At 42.5% G+C, this 25,176-nt stretch overlaps 1 protein-coding gene across 1 annotated transcript in view; it reads left to right on the forward strand.

The window, feature by feature from the left end:
- pitpnm3 (PITPNM family member 3) overlaps positions 1–25,176 on the forward strand; it is an 80,089-nt gene that overhangs the window by 28,384 nt on the left and 26,529 nt on the right. The window contains exons 3-5 of the mRNA XM_076734731.1: positions 1,734–1,841; positions 14,250–14,320; positions 14,482–14,702. Coding sequence (XP_076590846.1) covers positions 1,734–1,841; positions 14,250–14,320; positions 14,482–14,702 — 400 coding nt within the window. The remainder of the gene's footprint in view (positions 1–1,733; positions 1,842–14,249; positions 14,321–14,481; positions 14,703–25,176) is intronic.

Below are 25,176 nucleotides of genomic sequence, written 5' to 3' on the forward strand. Positions count from 1 at the left end.
GACAACCAGGCAGGCAGGAACAGCAGTAAAATGATAATTCTTAAGCTTACAGGCAAAGGCAGGAAGTCCAAGCATAAGCAGGTGAGAATCCACAGGTTTACAGGATTGAGGGAGGTGAAAGGTGGAGACAGGCAGGTACGGATATGAATTCAGATGTAGGTTCAGGTTCAAAATTGCACAAGCAAAGCAAAGCCACAAAGCAGCATTGACGATCTGGCACCTGGGGAAAAGGGGCTGACATGCTGACTGGTCTGATCTGGAGGATGAGGGAGTCAGGTGACCAGGATTGATGGGAAAAGTCAGAGGGCATCTGGTGGACAGGTAGAGAATGGCAATGAGTACAGAGCTGCAAAGAAATGCAGGGGCCTGGGGAAGAGCGCGTGTGGCTGAAAGAGGGGAAAGAGAGGCCGAACGGGCAAAAATAGAAACAACTGAGGAAGCTGGTGACAGGATCACTAAACTCTGTGTAATAATATGAATGGCTTTACTCCATTTGGCTGTGTGGGTGCATTTGAAGAACAGGAAAACAAGCTTAAACTATGGTTTATTAGCTATATATCTAAAAGTAGGTCCAACAGGACAAGAACCATGGGTGGTTGAGCCAGATTATCTACCACTTTATTTGGAAATAAATGTAAAATGAGCTATACTTAAAATGTCTGTAATTACACAGGAAAATTGGAAACTGCACAACTGTGGCAGGTCACATTTGAACGAAGAAGTAAGGCTGTAAACTGTGGTGTGTGGTTGGGGAATGATTCGCTTTCTCTTCTAAATATGTTTGACTAACCTGGAGGTTTTGTTTACAACCTGTTGACGGCAGTTTAACTGTAAGATACTGTACTGTAAGATCGTCTGATGATGTAAACATGGACATAAACACTGCAGACTTCATTATGTTACACATTGTGTTTTTGCAGGATGTAAACATCAACAGTGTTTGAACAAGGAAGCCCCACAGGGTACCTTTAAATGGAGTGCAGGCAACACAAGATGCAGCACATGTAACACTGAATCTTTATCAGCTAATAATCAGCCAGCAGCCAATAGTGTGGTATAAAAATGCTTCTCATGGAGGACGATGCAGTAGAAAGGATTGAAAAACATGTGGAAGGCCATCTTGATAAACATGTTACACTGCTGTCTTTAGGGTATATTTAGTCTGTGTAAACACCACTCATGCCAAATTTACATTTTTATCTGTGGACTGCCCACAAGTGTTGGCAAAGTCAGCCAGTGGCCATTTCGTTTGTGTTCAGCCATGACAAGCCATGTGAAACACGTGTGTTTGCCAGGCTCCTGTTGTTTGCCATGTTGTTGGCCATCACGTAACACTTTTGTTTATTCGCTGCGCATTAAGCTGTCCGTTCAGGTTGGCGTAAGCAGCATGTACCGTTTGGTAAGCCAAATTTAAATGAAGTGGAAACCACACCCAGCTGGCACACATCAGAACCAGTGTTAGGATGCACCCTCTGATGAAGAGTCCACCCTAACAGGTGCCACAAAGCTAACGTTTGAGCGCACCTGTTAAAAAGTCTAATCTGGCATAATAAATCAACACCTGGCTGGGTGAACTCCTGGTCCGTCCGCTGTTTCATGTTGTTTAGCTTTGATCAGTTCATAGTATTGATATGCAGAGGGAGGAACGGGATTTTTGTCTTACTCTTCTTTGTATATGTGTGTGTGTGTGTGTGTGTGTGTGTGTGTGTGTGTGTGTGTGTATGTCCCAGCAGATGTTATGGAAGGAAAGAGCGCCATTCTGCTGGGCATGAGTCAGTGGAACTCAAATGACCTGGTGGAGCAGATTGAAACTCTGGGACACATGGAGGACCAGTCACATGGTACACACACACACACACACACACACACACACACACACACACACACACACACGTCATATTTGTATCACTTTAGCCGACATTACAGTGACTTACATTCATACTATTTGCATATCCCTAACCTTACTCAAGGCTTCACCCTGAAATTTAATGATTTACATTATGGGGACTTATTTTGTCCCCAAAAGGAAGGTGAGTCCCCACAATGTGACTGTGCAAACAGATTAATGTACCCACAACATGAGCAATACACATCTCACACACATGCACACACACACAAGTTCTAATCACTCTGAGACACAAAAGGACAATGGGGTGTACATTTTGCTTGCTCACACGTGAAGGTTCAGATTGTCTGGAACGAGCCTCTCACTGAATGACGATGATGGTGGACTGCATCCATTGTAGCTTCTATTTAAAGCTGCATTTAGTCATTTTTTTTACCACTGTAGAAAGAGCCTGATTTCATCTTATCGAGGTGTGATGACTAACTCTTTCACACCGCGCCGAGCCAATGGGCAGCATGCTAATATCGAAGGTGTCACATACGATAGGTTTCATATCAAATAGAGGAAAAAGGACTTCCCAAGTGCAAGAGATTAGATCCTCCTTGCTTGAACATTTAGTGATTGATGCTTTAGATGGGCATGAATAAACAGAAGCATATAGTGAGCAGGAGATAAACATAAGGGTGGGTGAGATCTAACATACAGATATGTGATGGATTTCCAGCTCCGTGCTCGCCTCAGTGCCCGGCGATGCCCGAGGAAGAGCACTGATCTCGAAACGTGCACATCCATGTTCTGCACCGCAGTGTATTTATGCGCATGGAAAGCATCACTTGAAGACTTGAAATGAAATTCGCTCTTGGATAGCAAAGAGGTTTCAGTATTTTTCACCTCTGTTAAAGGCTATCATCAAATTTCGAACAAAGCCTGACAAGACTGCAAATGGGATGAGCACAGATATGTGTGGACGCTGGCTTCCTTGTGCTCTTTCTTCTTTTCCAATCCGTTCCCCCTAAAGGAAATGCGTTAATGAGACACCAAAGAAGTAAATATAGGAACATTTTCTTCCGTGCTCAGTGAACAGAATTTCCTTTGATTGTAGAGATTTCCCCTCCTTCCTCCTTTTCTGTTTAGTATAGCGTCTACCCTCCCTCAGTGCTCTTACTTCAAGGCCCTGAGGAAGAACGTGGCAACTGCTGTTATTTATTTTTTGCCTGAGACCTGGTTGAAAGAGTTTTCTTGATCCTGTCTCAGAGAGTAAGCTTCTCTCATAATTCAGTAAATCAAGAACATCTACATCTGTTGCCTTTGTGTGTCCTAAGTAAGACTCATCCAAAACAATAAAATAGACAGACGCCTGTACAGAGCAGCAGCACAACGATTTCAGCAGGTTTTCATGTTCGTCACCGACACAGACTAAATCATGTGATTCTTCTAATGAAGTCTTCCTGCGAGAAAGTTATTGAATTTATTTAACATATCAAAGTCTCTGGTGTGAATATCCAACCACAGTAACTGAATAACATGTCGCCCAGAGATTTCACAGCGCAGTTTTTTTCAGACGGAATAAGAAAAGTTCAGTTTGTGCTTTCAAAGATCATGAATCAGCGCTGGGATTCATGCAGATCAGTGGTTTTTAATAGAAGTCAAACTCCCACAGCATCGGCTTTCATTTGAAAGCAGTATTAGTAGCAGGAGTACATTTGTAACGTCTCACTCTTCGTTATTGGTTTTATGTGTTAGGGTTAAGTGTTACCGATCAACATGCAAATAAAGATTCATATCAGGCTTTTAAAACTATTTAGGCTTTGTTCAAACTGCAGCCAAAGCAGATTTGTCTTTCAAATCAGATCAATAAGACAGACGGTCTGCACTGTTCATGATCAGATTGGATTTGCGTGTTCAGACATCACCAGCCTATCTGCATGGGTTGCACAAGGCGACAACGGCACCACTCTCCAGTGGCTTGCCCTCAAACTTATCCAGCTTTGGACGCAAGCTTGCCAACAAGCCGCAGCTCAAATCACGTTGTTTCTGAAAGGGCCTGTCGTCGTCAGTAACTGTGAACACCGGTGATGTGGCTTTCCAACCTGGAAGCATGAGAAATGGAGATCCATCATCTCGCGCTCCAAACAATCGCCCTGCCAAGTCGCGGTGCAGAACCCCTCCAGACTAACTCCATTAGCATTGTGGATCCTGCTCAGCCACTCTGATGCACTTCTGTCACTCTGGATTAGACGTCTTGTTGCCAGAGCATCCGGACTGAGACGCATCTGTAGAAATCTGATTCATGTTTCAAACCACCTCCAAATGTGGCTCAGAGCTGATTTGCAAAAACTAGATTTCATGTGTTTTTTTGCTGTCTAGACTTTGAAAAATCAATCTGAATACAATCTGGATTCACCAAATATTTGGGATTTGAGCTGACAGTCTAAACAAGGCCTATGTTTCTCTTCTTTTGCTTCATTGGCCAAACATAATGTGCTGTTCCCTCTTGCATAAAGCAACATGGGATAAAAACAGTGGTTTTAAATTGTTCTCAATTTAACCATATAGGAGAAAATGACTGATAATAACATGGTTTCCACACAAACTGTGCTTTACAGCTCTTCTGTCAGTCCTGTTCTGATAGCATCAAAGTGCCATGCTGGCTTCTGGTTTTGTTTACTGATAAATGGACCGGCTCTCATTGTAAAGGTCAGCTCTGAGATTTGACAAACTGGAGTGGACGCTTTTAATCACCATCGCCATTCAGTGGGAGTGTACTCTGGTCCTGCAGAGATGAAAGAAATGCTCCTGCAGGGATGCTGTACTAAGACATGTGGTGATAACCGAAGAAGTGGGTACATTGTGGATATTTAACAGCCCTCCCCCATCTGCTATTGCAGCCTTAAGAACTTTAAGTTGCGGATGTAAATGAATCTTTATCATTTCTTAATCAAATGTGGCTGTTTGTTAGTGAAAAGCAGATGCACTTGGAGTAACGTTAAATCCACACAAAATAACCCGCATATTGCAAAGCACATGTTAAGGTGACTGAAGACAGCTGCTGATTGGATAGGAGAGGAGGGTTATGTAGTTCAGAGCTTCCTGCTGCGTCTGTCGTCAGTCACTGCACCAGAAGTCAGATCACAAAAAACCAGGGCGGCCATTGTTGGAGCTTGTACACACACATCTGTGGTGCTTGAGAAGTTAAGTACACTCAGTGCCCACTGAAAAAAATAATGTGTTACCTTAAATGGAGCGTGTGATGTATATGGTGACTGAAGGGGTGTAAAGCTGGTGCTTAGCCATAGTGGGAGACGCTGACCCGAGACATTATTATGTAGTCACACAGCGTCTCCTCTTAAAAACTGTGTGTGTCCCCAGTTCCTTCAGACTGACACCCGCTGAGGCCATCTGTCTTTATCTTGTGTAATGCATGAAAACGTATGCCGTTTTCATGAACAAACAGACGAGTACGCTGTCCAGTCCTCTTTATGAAATAGAAAGGGTGGCAAAGATTAGATGTTCCCACTGTAATTTAATCAATGTGAAGCTGTGTCTCATACAGCAGGTGCTTTCCATTTCAATCACACCACACGACTGAAACGGCAAAGCATGTGTGCAAACACGACTAATACCACCTAAATTTGTTTTCCAACAAACCTATTATCAGACCCCGAATTCAGCTCTGTGATCTCTTGTTCTATTTAAGATTGGAAAGACAATAATGGGACTACACATATTTCTGCCCACAGACTTCCACTGAGAATTTTCCTGGACTGTCTATGTGATGGTGATGGCGTTCTCCCTCTTTCTATCTCTCATGCAACAAAGTCAAACTTGCCCAAAATAGAAACACTTCCCAACATGGTGCTGCATACAAATGTGCTCATGCTTGCTGAGGTTCTGTGTTGTCTGTTTGTTTACATCCTACACTCATGGGGGCACAGGAATATTAAAGGCATAAATTTAGCTGAGCAAAGTGGGGCGTAGCAACAAAGAGAGATCTCAAAGCAACAGCAACAACAGCTACTGCATCAAAAGTGGCTGAAATATTTTGGGAATCTAGGAATGGATTGGTCAGAGAGGTGCAGGTATCCTCTAATAAGCTCGAGAAGGTTGAACATTGGCATTTTAAACCTGTTGTGTTGCACGGAGAATCAGTGTGCTCAACAAGTTTGACCAGAAATGTGACTTTAGTTCATCACAGATATATCTCAGCATCAGTGAATATGCTGACCAGCAGCTAATAATGCAGTGCAGAAATGTCAAAGATATGTTTTTTTTAATCATTTTCTTGTGCATTTTTTGCCTTTATTAGACAGGGATAGTGGAGAGGTGACAGGAAATGAGGGAGGGAGAGATGCAATAAAGGGTCTGCAGGCTGATTCGATCTTGACGTCAGGGTTCTGGGTCAGTCATGGGGACGCCCCATGCCACAGAAATGTTTGAGGGTAATGTGGAAATAGTGTCGCCATTACATAGTACGTCCACAAAAGAACCCTGACAGTATGTCACGTTTATTAAATCTGCTTTAATTTAATTTTTGGCCACTTGGGGGCAGCACAAGTTCAAAACACATGGTTTACATATTATCACCTGATAAAGCTGGCAAACAGTTGCCTATTTGCACACCCTGCAGACATAGAGCAACATTCATGGAGCATTCACTTGGACTTTGGCTCCACTATGTTCACTAAGTCACTAACTTTGTCTGTCTGCTCAGGCAGCGTTCAGCAGGTGTCTAGATCTTTTCCGCTGAAAAAAGCTCCCTGCTGTGGCTGAAAATGATGCAGTGAAAGTGAATCAAAGTGTTGAAGTTAGGAGCCAAATCAATCTGTAAAAAGACTCCAGAAGAGCTCCGTAGAGCTGAGGGGAGCTGCACAGTCGGGCGCTAACTATTTCTGGGTTTGAGTGGCCCATGTCACAGATACATGTAGTTATGTGATTGAAAAATATTTATTACAGACACTTTAAAGTCTCTCATACTGCGTGTTGCTGTTGACCTTTAAAAATCCAGTAGCGTTTGGGCGTCAGTACATACTGTCGATCTTTGAGCCTCTATGTTGTCAGCTCACTTAATGTTGCAGCCATACTGTGATGTTTAATTGTCACGTCTGAAAACTGTCAACAGAGTCACAAATAAGCACAGCAGCTGAAGCTACCTATTTACTTGCTGATGATTTATTGTCAGTGGTTCTTAATAAAAAGCAGAGAAGGAGACTGGATTGTTGTGCTGGTCAGAGCAGTGGTTGGCTTAGAGGTGCAGCAGGACTGCTCTTACTCTGTGCAGCGGCTGAGTGGTCACATCCACTTCCCTTTGATTACATATATTTGTCGGTTCCTCAAATGCATCCCTGGGTTTATAACCTCCCTCCCTTTGCTCTCCATTATTCCTTCATTCTCTTTTTTGGTCTCTTCTGCTTCTCTAACCATCCATTTCCCCCTGGCCCCTCCGTTCCTTCGCTCTCTTCCCATCACATGACCTCATCATGTTCTTATATCTCCCCTGCTCTGTCTGCCCTTCATTCATTACTCCACAAGCCAGGGGCGACTGTAAACACTTTCCCTCCCAGTAGAGACAACGGTGATGGAAACCTCGATAGCAGAGAAGAATGCCTGAAGCACAACTGCCCTTATTTTCCACTGTACTCTTCTTCTTCATCACCGCTCAGTGACGTCCTACATCAGCCACTGCTCCAGTGTCTTTCAGGCTCTCCATCTGTTCACCATGCAAACACTCTTATCTGTATATTTATGCACCGCCACATTTTTTTCCACTTCATTCACTGGCTGATGCCGTATGTTATAGTTGAACCTGAAATAGCGGCCTTACATAACTGATTACGGACTCCGTGATAAACAAAAACTACTGACTCTGACTTGGCTGCTTTGTTAGTGTTTGCTGCCAAGGTGGGATAACATTAGCTAAACTGGCCTCGTCAGGGGAAGTAGACAGTTTGGAGATGACTAAGTGATAAACTCTGCCAAAAACAGCCCAACACAATCTTTTTTTTTCCCCTGGCAACATATAATATATGGTGGGAATATAATTCCACTCAAATGACTTAGGGAGAAGTATATTATATTGAATGGGAGACTGATTTCCTGTTTTCTTTGGAGCGCCACAGCTCTCGTCTACATGTGCCCTGAAGCTCTATTCAGACACACACGCAGAGAGGGAGTGACAGAAAACATAAATTTAAGGTCTGAGGCTCATCAGTATTCTGCCCACTGCCTCCCCCATGGTCATTTTTAACACACAATGTTTGCATAGGCACAGTTGTTATATCACTTAAATTCCCATTAAATTAATGCTTTCCCTTTCTCTTGAAGAGAAAACAGCTTAGAGAGGCTTAAAAGCTGCAAAGACAAAAGCAATTTCTCTGCAGAATTATAATTAAAGACGGTAAACAAAGAAGGAGTGAGAGGTGAGATAATGACTACAAGTGACTGACCTGAAAAACTCAGCCCTCCTCGTCTGGACTGTCGTTCTGCCTCCTCTTTTGTATTTACAGCCTCTTGGCAATGATTGTACTTTTGTTGTTAGAGGCTCTTTCTCCTGTGTGTCTGCGTTTCTCTTGTTCTGCCCGTGTGTCTTTGGATCTGTCTGTCGTCTGTCTGCAGATGTGTGATTACATGCGCGTTCGTGTGTATATGTGTACGTTTGTCTTACAGGATATGAAGTTAGAATTGCTGTGCGATCGCACATTGAGGAAAGATAATCACACCCAAACAACACTGTCGTCGCCTGAAGCTCCAGAGGAGGGTGGAGGTGGGAGAGAAAGGGGGAGGAGGAGGAGGAGGAGGAGGGAGAACGACTGTATGAAATGAAAACCAACAAACCCGTGAAGTGCACCGTGCTTCTCAGCTCTACATAGATTTCTCATGCTGATGGTTAACGCTTTCCTTGACCCGTTAGAAATGTTGATCGAGCGTTAGTGTTTATCTGGTGGGGAAATGCACGCAGCCACCAGTCAGGCGGAAACGGGTCGATAGCAATTAAACCCTTCAACTTATCACACTTCATAACTACGTCGTACTGTATGTCATGTGCTGCATAGTTAATAATTAAAGCTCATCTGTTGCTCTTTTTGAGTTTTTATCACATGGTGGAGTTTTAATTATATGAATCATGGTTTTAAGGATATAATGAGCCATATGTTTTACAAACTGTAAAACTCTTCAAGACAAATGTATGGCCTTGGGCTATATTTAATTGAAATTAACATGTCTATCAGTTTTCCTCTTCAGGTAGCATTTAGCATTTCTTTGCTGATACGGTACTAATCCAATACTGAGTTTTTTCTCTTTAATATCTACCAAGCTGAATATTCCTTTCATATGTATTTTGCTTAAATTAGCTATAATAGCACATGAGGCAAAATGCTTCTCCTACAGCCCATCAGTGAATGAATAAATGTCATGTCTGTAGCCTGTTAGCCTATTAGCTCAACTTCATGTACTGATGTACTGACAAACAAGATGTAAGATGAGCTTTAGACATGCTGGTAAGACTTTAGACATGATAGCTGTTTCCTCCTGCTTTGAGTCTTTATGCTAAGCTAAGATAAGATAACCATGTCCAGGCTGTAGCTTCAGATTTACAAATAATCCTAGTTCCCAAAATGTCAAAGTATTCCTTTAAAGGAGCTCCTTGTTGCTTCCAACTGTGTTTGTGGTTGAAGCACACTTTCTGTTTTTCGCACCTGTTGCTGATACAGCTTTGTATATCATATTTCGTTGTTTGGTTTCTGTTTTCCAAGCATCCGACATTGATTGCACCTCTTCAAAGTGTTCTATTTCCCTCTTTGCATTCTTTGATTTTGTTTTCTTCCTCCTACTTTTAAAGCAAAATGTCTGCATGCAGTTGTTGCTTCCGGCTCCATCAATTATTCATATGACATTTCAGGGTGCATTTGTCAATAGTTTGTATTGCAACTGTTTAACTTCTTTCGATTTTTGATCCAGCGCTTTTGGCCAGATGGATGCTGATAGTGAATATCAGATCGGCGCTTCTCCTGCTTCACTTCCACCTTCTGTATGTGTGTGTTAGTGTGTGTGTGGGAGTGTTTATTGCAGTACAGCAGCCGCAGCATATAGACAGGGAGCAGCTGGGATTGTTAGGGACAGACTGCGAGTGTGCATGTGTCAGAATATATACGTGTCTTTGAGGCAGTTTATGTGCTGCATGTCCCGTGTGTGTGTGTGTGTGTGTGTGTGTGTGTGTGTGTGTGTGTGTGTGTGTGTGTGTGTGTGTGTGTGTTGGGGTCAGCAGGTTTGTCATGCATTAGAGCTGGTGGTGTCTCCTGGGGTCTTTTCACAGTAGGGCAGCATGACAGACCCTGATGCCAACAGCAGTGAACAGATGGCTGAGCGTGTTAGCATGCCTGTACTGTGCCAGGGGTCAGAAAGGGCTGTTCAACCAGTCAGGGGACAACATTCCTCCAAATGAGCACCCTAACCTGTTGCTACTTAACTGCACTGACTCAGATCATAACAAGGTGGTGCATGACTTCTTCACCTCTCTGCATGATTTCCCCAGCACCTTAGATCTTATAGGAAAATATTAATTCACTCATCATAAAAACCCTTATTATATTCTCTGAACTTAGAGGAGCCCCCCATTGTCAAATATTACACACACACACACACACACACACACACACACACAAAAAAAAAAAAAAAATCCGTTTCAGCTTCTTTCGGCTCGTTGTTTTGGTTTTATGGCCCACAACTTCACCGTTTTGCTTCAGTCTCACTGCTGCTGAGTATTCACGACCTGTCCAGCAGTGACAATGTTAGCAGCTAGGTGGTGAACATAGCGGAGCATCTCCAGCAGCTGCTTAAGATCTAGATATTTTTCTCAGGAGTTGGTGGAGACCAAAACAGGGCTAAAAGAAAGACTAAATCAAGTTTTTGCTGTTTTTCTAATGTTGTCATGTAACTGAGTGAGTGGCAAAGAGGCCAAGAGGGGCCTCACCTCATGACCAGAGCTGGTTATTGTAACACAGACACTTAATAATATTATGAGCCTGTTGCAGTGTTGTTACCACTAATGATTTCTTTATAATGACATACATTTATATAGATTATTGTCCCAGACTGGTGTGCAAGAGGATGTTCATAATCAACTCCAACAAATGTAATCAGGGACTTCGCTCTGCATTGTAAACTTCTTCTTTCGTTTCTCAAAACAGTAGCATGTCTTGTTTAATTGAGCAAAAGATTTAGAGGCAAGAAGAAGCCAACGCTGCTGTTTTCTGTGGACGTCTTCCCAGGAACACAGATAATTCACCATGATACTGTAGCTCTCTAATGAGTTGATTCACACTCCAGCAGGCAGCAAACTTTGAGGGCATTTTGCCATTTTCATACTCCCCGGGTAGATATAAATCTGTAGTCTGGAAGCCAATCTTCCTGATGATGAATGCAGTCTTTCGCCTTTCACTGTCATCCCCCTGCTCTTGTTTTTCTCTCATCTGCTCACGATGGTGAAAGAAGTGTTGAGACATGACGGGAAGAAGCTGAGGAGGGTGAAAAAGCAAACAAACACTTTGCATGCTGGAGACAAAGAGAGGTACCACTGAGTTTTACAGGAAAATGACATTTTAAATCACAGTTATACACAGACAGAATGACACACAAGAGGGATCCATACAGGGATCAATACATCAATATTTCATCCTTTCTTATTCAGCTCGAGTCGACTTCTCTGTCGAGCCCTTTCATCTTCACATGCTTCTTTCTGGGGTCAATTTTTTCTTCCTCTCGCTCATAAGTTTGGAAATATCTCAGACTGCAGCATGGTTACAGATGCACTGTGAGCACTGACTGTGAGTGTGTGCCTTACTGGACCTTAAACAGCTGGACATGGCCATGCTACTGCTGGACTGTGGCACTGTCAACTTTCCACAGGGTGCTTTATAGGTTAGGTCATTTGTTTGGAGGGAACGAGTGCAGAGAGAGAGCTGCTAAATACCACTAAGCTTCATAAGGCACATATTGACTGGCAGGACTCAGACCTCTGTGAGGAAGCACAAGAAGAGAAAACAAAAGCCGACATATTGTTCGACTCCCCCTGCAGCAGCACAAATCCACTGCAGGAGGATACAAAAATTGGCCTCGTAACCACAGGAAGCCAGTTTATATCACTAAACTGTGCAAACGGAAATATGCTTTTGTCAGTTTGTTCCAATATCAATCAAATGTCATACTTATCATAGAATTCAGGAGCAGCCCAGCATGTGCGCTGCTCTCACAAATGATGAGGTGTGCGAAGCTCTGCTATTTCCTCTGACTGTCTTGTCTGCAATCTGCTGAATACAGCTGTTTGCTGCAGTTTGGCAGCTAGTACATTTTCTAGTTTGATGCTGTGTGTGAGATGCAGGTTTTTTTTGGGCTGTGATTGACTGAGCGTGTGCTTGAATTCTCTATCTTTTATATTTTGTCATGTTTTCTGTAATGTTCGCCTTTATGTTTCACTTAATTAACTGAATTTCCTTGAAGATAAAGTTATGGCTGAGTCGTGATCCATAAATGTGAAGCTTCTTTGGGTGTCAGAAATCTAAACTTCATTGTCGCTGGCTGTACATTTTCTTTCCCTCACAGCAGAGAAGTCATATTTCACCCAATCAGCCGCAGGAATTGTAGTCTGTGAAACCTATTTCAGCTTTCTGCTTTAAGGCACTGCACTAAACCAGCTAAAATAATTTTATTTGTCTGGGTTTCACTCGCACACACAATGTTTCAGGGAATTTTGTTAGTGTGAAAATGATCAAATAGCAATTTCTTGAAGATTGGTCTCAACTTGAAAGCGCCCTCTACCCACGTAGAAGGATTTCTCTTTAAAGGTGCTCCGGTGCAGATGTTAGTATCACTTGATTTTCTACTGTGGGAAACTGAAATCACATCATATGTTTGTATACACCTGGCAGTGTGTACCTTTTAAAATACTTAAAACTGAAATTTTACTTTAGAGCTGTGGACTCATTCATTTGGTAACTTAAGACCCAACAAAACAGCTCAACATCTCTGCAACTGTCCTGTGCAATGTTACATATTTTTTACTGTGATTATATATTTTGTTGTTTATTTTCTACTCTGCAACAGAACAAAAACACTATATTTTATTATCCATATCTTACCCATGTGCATTTCAAAATCTTGCCTTGTGAAAATGAGCCATCCCTCTAAAGGCAATATTGTTTTTACACTCCTTTTGTGTATAATGTACATATATAGTTGATTTTATTCTGTATCCTTCTTATTGTCTATTTGCTCTTTTTCTACGTCTCTTTTTCTATTCTTGCTGTCTGTAATTTCCCCCGGTGTGGGATCTATAAAGTTTTATCTTTTCTATCATATCTTAGTGCATATTACTCATTGAAAAAATACTCATATTCACTAGTTATTCAACATCAAAAATTGGGTTTCAATCCAACATGTTTCAATTTCAAACCAGCCCCACAAATGGGTACAACTGCCTTTAGATCAAGCAAGGCAGATAGTTTTTCTGCCTGCTGTCAAATCCCTCATTGTTTCACCTCTCCTGCAGTGTTTGCACTCTAAAAGACTTCACAAGGTTTTTGGAGGAACTTTTCTGCCCTACCTCCCTCTTCCAGAGAAAAGAAAACCTCCCGCCATTGATTTCCTGTTACTTTGTGACCAAAATAGTTCAGCGTGCTGAGTCCCTTGTGTGTGCTGAGCAGTGTTAGACAAGCAGGCAGTCGGAGGCAGGCTGTGGGCTGGGAATGGAGTGGAAGGGAGATGACAGTGCGCGAGTCTGTGAGAGTCTCCCATGACGGCCGATCCCAGACGAGGAGGCCAAGTAAACAACGAGCGAGCGAGCAAAGCACAGAGCCATGCCTTGAGCCCGGAGAGAGAAAATAGAAAGAGAGACAGGAGAGAGCTCAGGAATAAGATGACACGGCGAGCAGAGGCTTCCGGAGAGGGTAATTAGTTTGGCCAGGTTCCCGTGATATGCCACAGCACAGAGAGAGCGAGGGGGAGATGCTTCGAGTTGCCACAGTCATCCTTTCATCTTTTGTCTAGAAAAGACGTCGATAGCTTTTTAAAATCCACTTACATGGGATGGTTATAGATGCTGCAGCAGAGAAACAACCACGCTCCTGCTGTTTACTGCCAGTATTGACTTCTGAATCTCACTTACGCCATTTAAGCCTATGGGTACATAGACCCATCCCCCTGTTGGGAGTACAAATGAAGAGAGATGAAGAGGCATTTGTAATATTGACCATTTTCAACGATCATTGGCCAATTATGCTTCTGTTACTGGTACAACTGGGTGAAGTGGCTCCTGCAGTGACCCTTTCTTTCCCTTTTTCTCTCTCTCTTTATTCTTTCATCTTTACCTTCCTGCCACTTCCTGCCTCTGCCTTTTGCTCATCCAATACAGAGGGTCTCTACCAGCTGGGCGGTCCACGCTGTGCCCCTCAGAGCAGCATTGAAGGACTGGAGGACATAGAGGTAGGATCATTACCAACAGCTTCCCACTGTATTCACCAGCAGTCAAGAACGCATAGACGTACCCAGTTTTCTGTGTTGCAACTGCTTTCCTCTGCTTTCCCCCTTTTCCTTCCTCCCTTTGAGTCTCTCCTTTCAAGTTCTCCTTTTTCACCCTTTTGTAGAGGAAATGTAAGACGCATGTGCTGCTGCTGGTGGTGCACGGCGGAAACATCCTGGACACAGCAGGCGGAGACCCCAGCACAAAGGCTGGCGATGTGGCCACCTTGGCCTCAGTGCTGGAGAAGGTGACGCGGGTGCATTTTCAGGCCGCCAGCGAACACGTGATGATCAAGCTGGTGCCGTGTCCGGCCGTGTGCGCCGAAGCCTTCTCCCTGGTGTCCAAGTGAGTCCTGTTGCCAGAGCATCACCTGCATTTACACTTAATATTTCCAGTGTTTCATACCTGCGTAAAATCAGATGTGGTTTAATATGCTTTTGTTTAAATTTACACACTTAAATGGAAAACCTGATTAAATCACAGGTAAAAGACAGAATGAATGAGATAATTAGTGAAAACAATGTGAATCACATGCTGTGGCCACAACAGATCACCTAATTGAACACCCGAGCAAAATTCTGTACCAGCATGTTAGACAGCGGTCCCACCAACATCATCAAAACGACAGAGGAGGGGAATAATGCTCATACCTCCAGTCTAAGCCCAGAGGGCTGAATAATCTGTCAGCAAGCATTAAAACTGTTCTGGACTTTATTCACATCATTAGTAGCCCCACAATAACCGTTTAGTCCTTTTACTGAACTGGAGCTCTGTGAGAGTTAGCAGAATGCTACAGGTGTCTGTCCTGTTGTCTTTGGAGAAATGAAATTATGTGGCCTGTTCCTGTATTTCATGTGTCTTTAAAAGCAGACACAGGAGACGAGACACCGTGTTCTTTTGGTAGATGATGGAAACTGTACCATTGACTGACAGGGACGGTCCCATTTCGTTTACCACAAATGTGGTTTAGCTGCAAAGAGCACAAGTTGTGACCTTTACTGCATTCCTGCTTTCCAATTATGATCTCCTTATTCAGTGTGAAGTGTGACAGATTGCGTTCCCACATTATTTATTTCCCAAATATCTCAAAGAAAAGAGGAACACACCCGTCCCATAACACCAGTTTATGAAAGGAATAACTGGAAGTTGCGCCCATAATTCATGCACGGTATCACATCGCTAGGAATGAGATGGATAATGATTATTTATTTTAATTTGTCAGCTGTCAAAAAAAGATTTTGCAGGGTACATGCAAATCTATCCAGGTCTATCCAATAATTAACACAAAAACGTGGACGGACCATATGTAAGTTATGTCAGTTATTTTACTGCGTCTATATGACAACTGTTGACGTTGCTGTTGCTGCCTTCTTCCTGACGCGCTAATCTAGGAGGGGAAGATGGTTAATTTCAGCGTAATCTGTAAGATTTCAGTCCAGGTTGACTTGGCGACACTTGTAGTTAGTGATGGTAACAGCATATGTTGTTTAGTACCACAGGTCACAGAAATCTGGGCACACAAAAACAAACTGTTGTTTTAAAAGGTAATAATTGGCCTTTTTTTTCCTTCATTCATCAGTGGCGGCTCCTTCTTCTTCCATTACTCCCTGCAGTGTTTCAAACTGATCTGCTGTCAAAAAATGCTGAAAATGGCCATTGTCTTGTTTTGTAGGCGCGTTGTTGTTGAGCGATAGCTGAAAGTGCTAAGCTCACTGACACACTGCGCTCCCTGTGACAACTTCATAATAATTTTACCACTTTGATGCTTTTAATGTGCAGCAGTAGGAAATGTTTGATTTGCATTAGCAGTAAGTTAATGCAGCATTTTTTTCCAGGAATGTTGAGGCCGACACCCAGCTCGTAATACTGCAAATGCGTCGGTGTTCATCATTGGGCCACAGGCTCAATCACCATTGTGTAACCTCAAATAGAAATAGATGCTGACATATATTTAAATGAAAATCTCTGAGATTATTACTTTAAATTGCTGTTAGGTGCAGCTACTTCCACAGCCTGCTTACTTCACTTACTACACCTGGGAGGCATTCAGACTTTGTGTGCAGCTATGTTATTGTAAATGTTCATTAAGTCAGATTTGGTGGAAATGGTGTGCTCTTTGAGGGAGCTCTCAAAGAATCTGAGCAGCAACAGGGACGCTGCTAGGAGAGAAAAGCCCCTCTAACAAGCAGACATATGAACATTAAATCAGAGTTAAATCAACAATGACAAAAGCTGAACACTTAACGAGGCGTTCGGGGAGGTGTCAGGGTATACTGGCCGTGCTGTTCACCTGCACAACTGGAAGTTATTCTAGTCAGCTGGTGAATGTTTCAGTGATTGTGAGGCATGAATGACTCGGCTAATGCCTCCCTCTTTGCTGCATAGGCTTTTTTTAATGTGAGTGTTTCACATGTCACTGGAGGACAGTCACAGGTGTAAGTAATTATTTATGATGGCTGGATTCATTTAAATCTGCTTCAGTTTCGGGTCCTGGCGTTGTGCTTGCTGGCTCAAAGTTGCCCTGCCGTGGCTTACAGGGACATCCTTAATGTTATTAGCAACACCTGTGCTGACATGTTAAAATGTCTGCTGTGGAAAAGGCCTATTATGTGTGTGCTGAGGGCTTGTGAGCGCTCAGATTGTAGTCTATCAACAGAGCTTCATGTTTGCATTTCCACTTAGCTTTTTTGACATTAGATAGCAATCCAACCTGCCGGAGGTGTATTAAATAGCGTTAGTGATTGTAGTTTCATTGAAACTAATATTTATGTGCCACCATGTGGTCCTTTATTTGTTTTTTTTTTTAGGTCTCCTGCTCCTGTTTAGTGTTAATCCAACAGTCTCACTAGCTTGATAGATGGTCTTAATTACTATAAAGCATTAACACACTTTACTGTTAAGGGGGACATTTTTCCCAGTCTGAATGCACGTCTGCTAGAATAAGCATTGAGGTAAAAATGCCTGGTTGCCTAATGTGGTGAAGGTTAATTGAGAAAACATATTGACCAAAGACCCATAAACAGACTATGGTAATCAGTATGCTGATGGCATTTCTCAGACCCTGCAAGCTTGTGGCCACGTGGAATATTTAACTCCTAACCTTTTTAAACGCTGCTGGTTTTTAATTTCTCTTCCTCGTGAAGTCCTGCAGGTTGCTCCTTCGTAGACAAAATAAACACCTCAGTACACTGATCCTGAGGTCTGCTGTGAGGAAATGAAGATGTTTGTCGAATTAAGTGCTGTTACTTTGCAGTCAGGTTTCATTTGTGGTGTCAGTTTCAAATTAGAAATGAACTGTGGGAGTCCTCAGTGATGAACATCAGTAAATGTAAAGTAATGTCAGTCATTGGCTGGAAGATGTAAAAACATGCCTTCACATGTTTGCTCCTCTTTCAGTCTCGTCTGCTGCCTGTGCAGAGAGCTGCTTTGGTGTAACTAATGATTTCATCTCATGTTTAATGTCACATGTCCCAGCGGCCATCAGTTTTATCTTTGACAGCGTCACTTAGTTTGTGCTGCTTTCCAATTATATGCTGAGGATGTTTTTGTCTGAATCGTCACTAATCACAGTGACTGAGAGGATGTGTTTGGCAGTCAAGTCAGGGCTTCTGTCTGGTTTTGCGATTGACGTTCGCAGGAGTGAAGCACTGACTGGAAGCAAGACGAGTGTAAAGAGATTTGAGTGCTGTCGCTGCTCAGCGGCTTGACGTCCGCTTAGCTTTCACCACATCCACAGATAAAATATTAAAAACAACATCTACCCCTGGGAGACGAGCAGAACTGAGTTATTGCTGCATCTCGATTGCCTGCTCGTGCATGTAGACACACACACACACACACGGACACACACACATGAGCAAATACACAATTAACACTCAGGCATGCATGAAATGTTGCTTGAAAAGAGACCCATTAATTCTGAAATGCTGTGTCACAAAGGACCAAAGCTGTCTTATTGGGAAATAAATTAAGTAATGAATGATTAAACACAATGGTCAAATAGAAAGAGAAATAAATTATTAAAATTCACAAACACAAAAACTGAGAAACAGGTTCAGTGTTACCTAATGAATGAACTCCACGTTATTTCTTTCACCTTTAATTGTTCTGTTAATTTATTTTTTTTCCCGCAGGAGGTTTTATTTGTCCATTAGTAGATTTTTTTTCTTCAGCAGGATTATTTTAACAGGATTTAGTTGGAGGTCCAGTATGTAGGATTTAGGAGATCTATTAACCAAAATGATAAAAAAACATAATATTTAATATTCAAATGCAGCTTGAGATGCATTTTCATTTGTTTTCCCCTTCAGTCTTCAAGTTAAGGTTTGACAAAAGATGTTGTGTTTGAAAAGAAGTAAACAAGGTTACAGCCATACTGATAATGATATGTGTGAGTTAAAAAGAGATGTACCTGCTAATTGTCATTATTTTTTAAATAAACACATAACACATGCAGCAATCTTGATGCAGCTTCCTTCGATTTGTTTTGTTAAATGTTCAAATGTGAACAAGACACATAATAACTGGGACGTTTTACAGTTGGAAAAATCTATTTGTCAGTGTGTTTTAGCTCCCCACCGAAATTAGACAAAGCTTACTTATGCCCAGATGGCTCCAGGTCCCTGACATACTCTCACAATATGTGCAGTCAGTAGGCATTCATGCACGCCCACACAGCAACAAACACAACACTTATTCAACTACACTTTTGTCAGTTAGCAGTGTTTGCTCTAATGACAGTGTTGGACTTGTGGGTGTGCGGAGCCTCGTTTATTTGCATGCCAACATAAACATCAGAGGAATAGGCAGCCCTGCGGGAAGGAATGGCTGTTGTGTTGGTAATTTAGTCTCATTCTGGGTAACAGCTTGGCTGAAAATCGCACCACGGAGTGAAGGTGGTAAAATCTCCTCGCGCCTCAAAGACAAACTTTCACATAAACACACCACTTTTAACTCGGTGCTCGATAATTCCTTATGTACTGCAGGGTGTCCCAGTAGAGAATGATCATGTTTTTCAGCTTGTGTTGTCCTTGTTGCTTTGTGTGTCGAAGGCCTGCTGTGCTCATTAGTTGCTCTGCCTGCTAATGAACGTACCTAGCAGTGCTAGGAGCTGGGTGTCAAGACAACACACGTGCAATCCATAAACACACTCGCACAAGTAGGTCCCACACAAAAACAGTTGGAAAAGAGCACTGAGTGTGCATTATTGCATCATTGTGCATCCAATTAACAGCAACAGTCAAAATGCTCCAAAATTGATTTCCTCTCGCCGCCGACACACTGTCTCCGTCACCATTTGAAGAGAAAGAAATATTTTCATTAAAATCTGAGCAGCAGAAGAGAAAAACATAAGATGGATTCTTGTCTCAGTGCATTCAGTGAGCAGCATCAGAAGGAGGAGGAGGAGGAGGAGGAGGAAGGAAGTCCACTTGGCCGTGTGCTGTGACCTCAGTTCAGGGAGATAGAGACTCATTATTCTGGCCATCAGCGGCAGTGGACGTGCCGCCACAGTTTCTGCACCCTCTCCCTAATTAAAAAGACTCTGCAGAGGCCCATTGCCGCTCATGTTAATTGTGCAAACGTTGTGCGGTGCTAAGCCAGCCATTAGAAAACGGGGAGAGCAATTAAGCAGGAATCTGACAGACTTCAGAGTTTTCAGTTTGACATTATATGGCGAAAGGCAAGAGGGTGCCGGGGCAGCATAATAGAGTCTATCCCAAGGTTATGCTACGCGAGATGAGGCTGATTCGAGGTTTAATCGGCTCACTTGCCCTTATCTTCTCCCTGCTGTTGTTAATGGATCTCCTCATCATCGCATAACCATTAAACCTTGAGGAAGACTCCTGTACATCTCTCAGTATAGAATGGTACAGTTAATTACTCTGCATTTAGCTGTCTCTGGCAGTGTTTCTGGAAAAATGAATAATGGTAATCACAGGCAAAGCGACAAACCAAAAGGCTCTCTCAGTTCAATGAACCATAACCTCACAGCCCATCGGAAGTCAAGTGTTGGGGCTTTTGAAAAAATGGGGCATTTTGAGGCCTTTTCCGTTATGTAAGTCTTAAAAGACGTGCACTTTAGTGACACCTCAATGTGACCTCGCAGTAAATATCCCTTGCATTTCACTAATGAGAGCAGAGAGATGTGAGCGGGGGTAAATACCGCCACTTTTGAGCGAATGACTCACATCTTGAAGGGGCAGACTCGTCATCGTGACGCTCCTCTGCCTTTCAGGGCTCGTGGATGTGCCTCTTTTGAGGAGCAAAAAAACTCTAAAGTATATTTCATTTATCTGCTTGTGCCGATGGATGTCAAGTTTATCGTTCCTGTCGCCTGTTAGATGACATTTTTGATGAACACATCCTCTTAATTAAGGATTTAAATCCACAGTCATATACTATAAAATCCATTCTATAGAGCACCATCTGCTACTGACAGCAAATACACCGCTCTCCAGGTTTGCTCCATCAAAACTCTTCGCCTGGTATCACAGCAACTACTATATTGATCACTGGCATTTTAGAGGAAATTACTGAGGATTATTAAGATCAATTAAAGCCATTAAACGCAGATGGGATTTGGATGCTTTGGCGGAGCATCGTTCTCCAAAGCACATATTTACATAGACAGAGATGTTAATGATCGTCTGAAATTAATTAGGACCATCGATTCTGAACAGGGAACAACCTGCAGCCCTCAAGGACGTTATACTTTTAGCCTGCCTCGGCAAACAGTTTGCCTCATGCTCACACACTCACAGGACAAACTAATAATTTATGTGCACCCTTTTGGATGTAAAACAGTGGCTGCTCCATGGTAATGATACTAACAAGTGCTTGCATAATCAAGTAATTATGCAATGCAAATAATGAGTGTCTCACCTGACATTTGTCGAGCAGTGCGGCAGGTGTTAAACCTCTGTTCCTGTCCTGTGATTTGTGAACCCCGCTCACAGGTAGAGTGTGTTTGGAATATTAATCCGAGCTTTTTGTTTTGACTTCTCAGTCAGGAAGTGTGTGCGTGTTTGTTTTGGGGAGTGTGCTCCAGCAGCAGTTGTTCACAAGACTCCAAGATCAAGGCTGGGTGACTTAAAAGCTTGGAGCAGACTCTCCATGGCACTTAACTGGGATGTTGGGATTTTACATTTCAGTTCCAAAAACGCAATAAACAAGCACCTCGTGAACAAATCACGGTGGTTTAAGTTGCGATGCAGCGCAGTCTTCCTCCTAGAGCAATGTGTTGCCACTTCTGTGCTTGATTTTCCTGAACTGAATATTTCATACAGCGGCTTCTGTAGAAGGAGTGACACTGTTGTTATGCAAATAACCATGTGCGGTACCGTTCCAGCGAAAACATAACAAAGGTTAGCCTTTTTTTCCTGCTTTCTTACAAATCTGCATTGAAGAGGCTCAAGACCTAGAAGAAGCTGGCCTCGAGAGGATGGTTCACACTGTACCAGAGCTGACACTGCAGAGGCAAATAGCATTTTAAGAGGCTTTTCGTCATCTCGGCACAGTTTTCTACTGACAGCTACACGTCAGAGCCACATCCTGGGATGTGACTCCACTTATTGCTGCTAGATAGCAACTAGTCCAGTTGGAGAGTGCCATGAGTGAAGCTACAGCAGCAGAGAATATGCTTTATATGCAGCAGATCAGTTAAAACACGTAAACTTTCATTGAGACTGTCCTGTAAAACATGAGAATCATAATTATTCCCTCATTAAGTATTATACTAACCTAGCACAGTATGAGCGTGTTGAGCACAGCAACATGGCTGTCATTCTGTCCACTTGACCATCCCAAAAATCACATTTACAGCTTTTCTGCAAGTTGTGTTCTCTCCCACATTTACATCTTCATTGAATTGCAGCAGTTCTGATGTGATTAAGGCAATTAAACGAGGGCAGAGCTCATATAAACAACGTCATCTTATTATATTCATAGAATTATTTTTGTAATTGAAGTAGGTGTAATCGCTGTGCCTACATGTAACGTGATAATAGCTGATGTTTGATTACATTATGATCACATGCATGTTTTTTTAATCTGTGCTCAAGTTGCACGTTGATTTTCACCATCTCATCTTACATTTGCATTCGAGTAAACTGTCGTGTGAGCCATCTTTGGTCCGCGCTCTCAGACAAACTTGTGAGCGTTCGCTTTTACTTTCACATTTGAAGAGCGAAGTCTCTGCTGCATGTCACAGAGCCGCTGACAGGCAGGATAAATGCAGTGTCAAGAGTTTCAATTTGTGCTCATTTAGCCATTTTTTCATACTAAATGTTTTCCAATATACATGCAAAGTAGCAATCTCTTTTACTGAAATACATACATATTCATTTGAAGTGGCTGTGTGCATCTGAAGAAGAGGTGATTGGACTTTTCTTATCATAATGTTAATATTAAAACTAGCCTTAAAAGTATGTGCATTAAATTAGTTAGACCAGTCACTGAGCTCACTATTCACCATTCCTCAAAAGAGCATACGGACATGACTAGGAAGATATTCTTACTTCTAATTCCTACTTAAATTCCCAATTATCCCTCAAAGGGCTGCATCTTTTGCTTTTTCTCACCTGCCCTCGCTTGATATCAGCCAGCTGGGAGACGAGTTGCAGTAGGGGGTTTGTCAGCATTGGTGTTTTAGCTTGCAGCAGTCACCTGCTCAGGTTGTGTTCTGTGATTTTATATATTTTTTTAATGTGTCTTTTCCAAGTAAAACACATATCAGCAGACCTTGTTCAAAGAATTACCAACCGTTTTGTGCATGCGTTTGCCAGTTTGCATGCATTTCTGTCAAGCAGATCAGGATGAGTTAAACATTTGTCAATCTGTTTACTCTGGTGGCAGATGTAAATAATTGCCCTCCGACACAGATTTGTCACTGTTTGCTACGATGTTGGCAGTGGGGATTGTGGAGGTGGCTTTATCCACTGTGGATGTCACAGACTGACTGGTGAACACTGTGTTGCTGGGAGCAAAACAAAAATCCCATCTAGTGTCTCTTTTCTTCCCAACAGGTTTCCTGAAGCCTGCAGCATGGTACTTTGTAATCGCAACAGAAGTTGGCCATTGCTGCTGTAAACATGTGGTGGTGCAGAATCAGGGTTGTAATTAGGGGAAAAAAAAAGTGATGAGAACAGAGATGGATGTTTCTTGGATGTCTCATTTTCATAAGTTTATGTTTTTATTGACATACAGTTGCTCTGGTCCCAGATGTTACCAGTGCAGGAGAAACATTTTCTTGCGTAGCTGGTCACAGAATATTTTCCTTTACTGGGGTATTATTATTAGTAGCCATGGCAACACACTGTTTGACTCTAATTAAATAAAGTCCAAAAATCCCCCAAGGCGCAAGAGGGCGGCTTGGTGTTACTGGACCTACCAGTAAATCTAACCAGTCCAATTAGCAGAACAACATGAACAATTCCCACTTTTTCGAAAATGCACTTCTTTAGTTAGATCACCTCAGAAGCTTGATGTTAATTCAATGTGTGTGTGTTCAGGAGAGACAGCGCTCCTGAATGTGTTTGGATTCAGTTCACTTCAACTTCATTGTCATCATACTTGCACACAGCGACTCCACAATGCTGAAAACAATACAAAGTAGACACAGTAGGAAATATATACAATATCATTGAAGAGGCAATGTAGTGCACACTTTAAACATATTGTGCAGACAGTAGTGCAGTGCATGAGCTTACAGGAGGACAAAGGCTAACAGCAAGAGAACACAGTTACACTCTATCACACATATGTCAAACCTATTCCACCAAGGGCCGAGTGGCTGAAGGTTTTCTTTCCAACCAAGCAGCAGCACACCAGACTTGACTCATTTCATCAGCTGATCTCGGTCTTCAGACAGCTGATTGGTCAGACTGCATGCTCTTGATTGGTTGGAGGAAAAACCTGCAGCCACATGGCCCTTTGTGGAATAGGTTTGACATGTCTGCTCTATCAAAACACAAAACATACACCTTCAAACAACTCCAAAGCTCTTTTCTTTCCATGTTGTGTCTCGTTGGCTAACATGCTTCCAGTGCAGAGCCAGTCACTTAACGAGGGCTGTGAGCAGCTACTGAGCCCAGGTGTATTGATTTTAATAATTAGCTTCAGTGCTCGAGCTGACTGCTTCTTCACATTAACATGGGCTCTGTATCCTGGGCTCTGATCCGCAGCTGAAAATAGTCCCTAACAAATGTGCTCTTTACTCCTGTTTGAGTAACATTTGCTTAGCTACAGGAAATGTTTTAATTTAAAAAACGTGAAACTAAATGTGTATCTATGACTTGTTTTTAAAGATTCACATCTCGAGTTTGTGTCCTTTTTCTTTCTGCACACTTGAGGGTAAAGCCACAGAAAGTGTTGCATGTTTTGTGATTTCAGACTGGGTATAAAACTGACTTGTCAGTTGGAGCGAACGGGCATGGAGCTGCCGCAGGCACAGAGAGTGTGAAAGCACTAAGAGACAGATTTCAAATGGTTGGTTTTGGTCTTTTCATGGGGCTTGTTGACTATAAGAAAAATATCAAACGGTTTCGAAGTTGTTGGGAGGCAGAGCCAGGTCAGCCCTTTCCTCGTCTTGTGTTCAGTTTTGGTGTTAAGCCAGATCACAAATATATTCTTGTATTGAATAGACTGGACAGGGATGAAATTATTATTGATCTGGTAATCTAAGCAGTAACTGGGAGAGCAATTGTGTACTTCCCAAAATGTGTGTGTCAGTGCTCCATGTAACCACCACCCTTCATACTTGTGGTTAGGTTGTGCCCTTCCGTGTGGCGAGGTGTGCGTGGTCGCTGACATATTTCAGCCT

The sequence above is a fragment of the Chaetodon auriga genome, chromosome 7 (assembly GCF_051107435.1).
Source record: "Chaetodon auriga isolate fChaAug3 chromosome 7, fChaAug3.hap1, whole genome shotgun sequence".
NCBI classification, from domain to species: Eukaryota; Metazoa; Chordata; class Actinopteri; order Chaetodontiformes; family Chaetodontidae; genus Chaetodon; species Chaetodon auriga.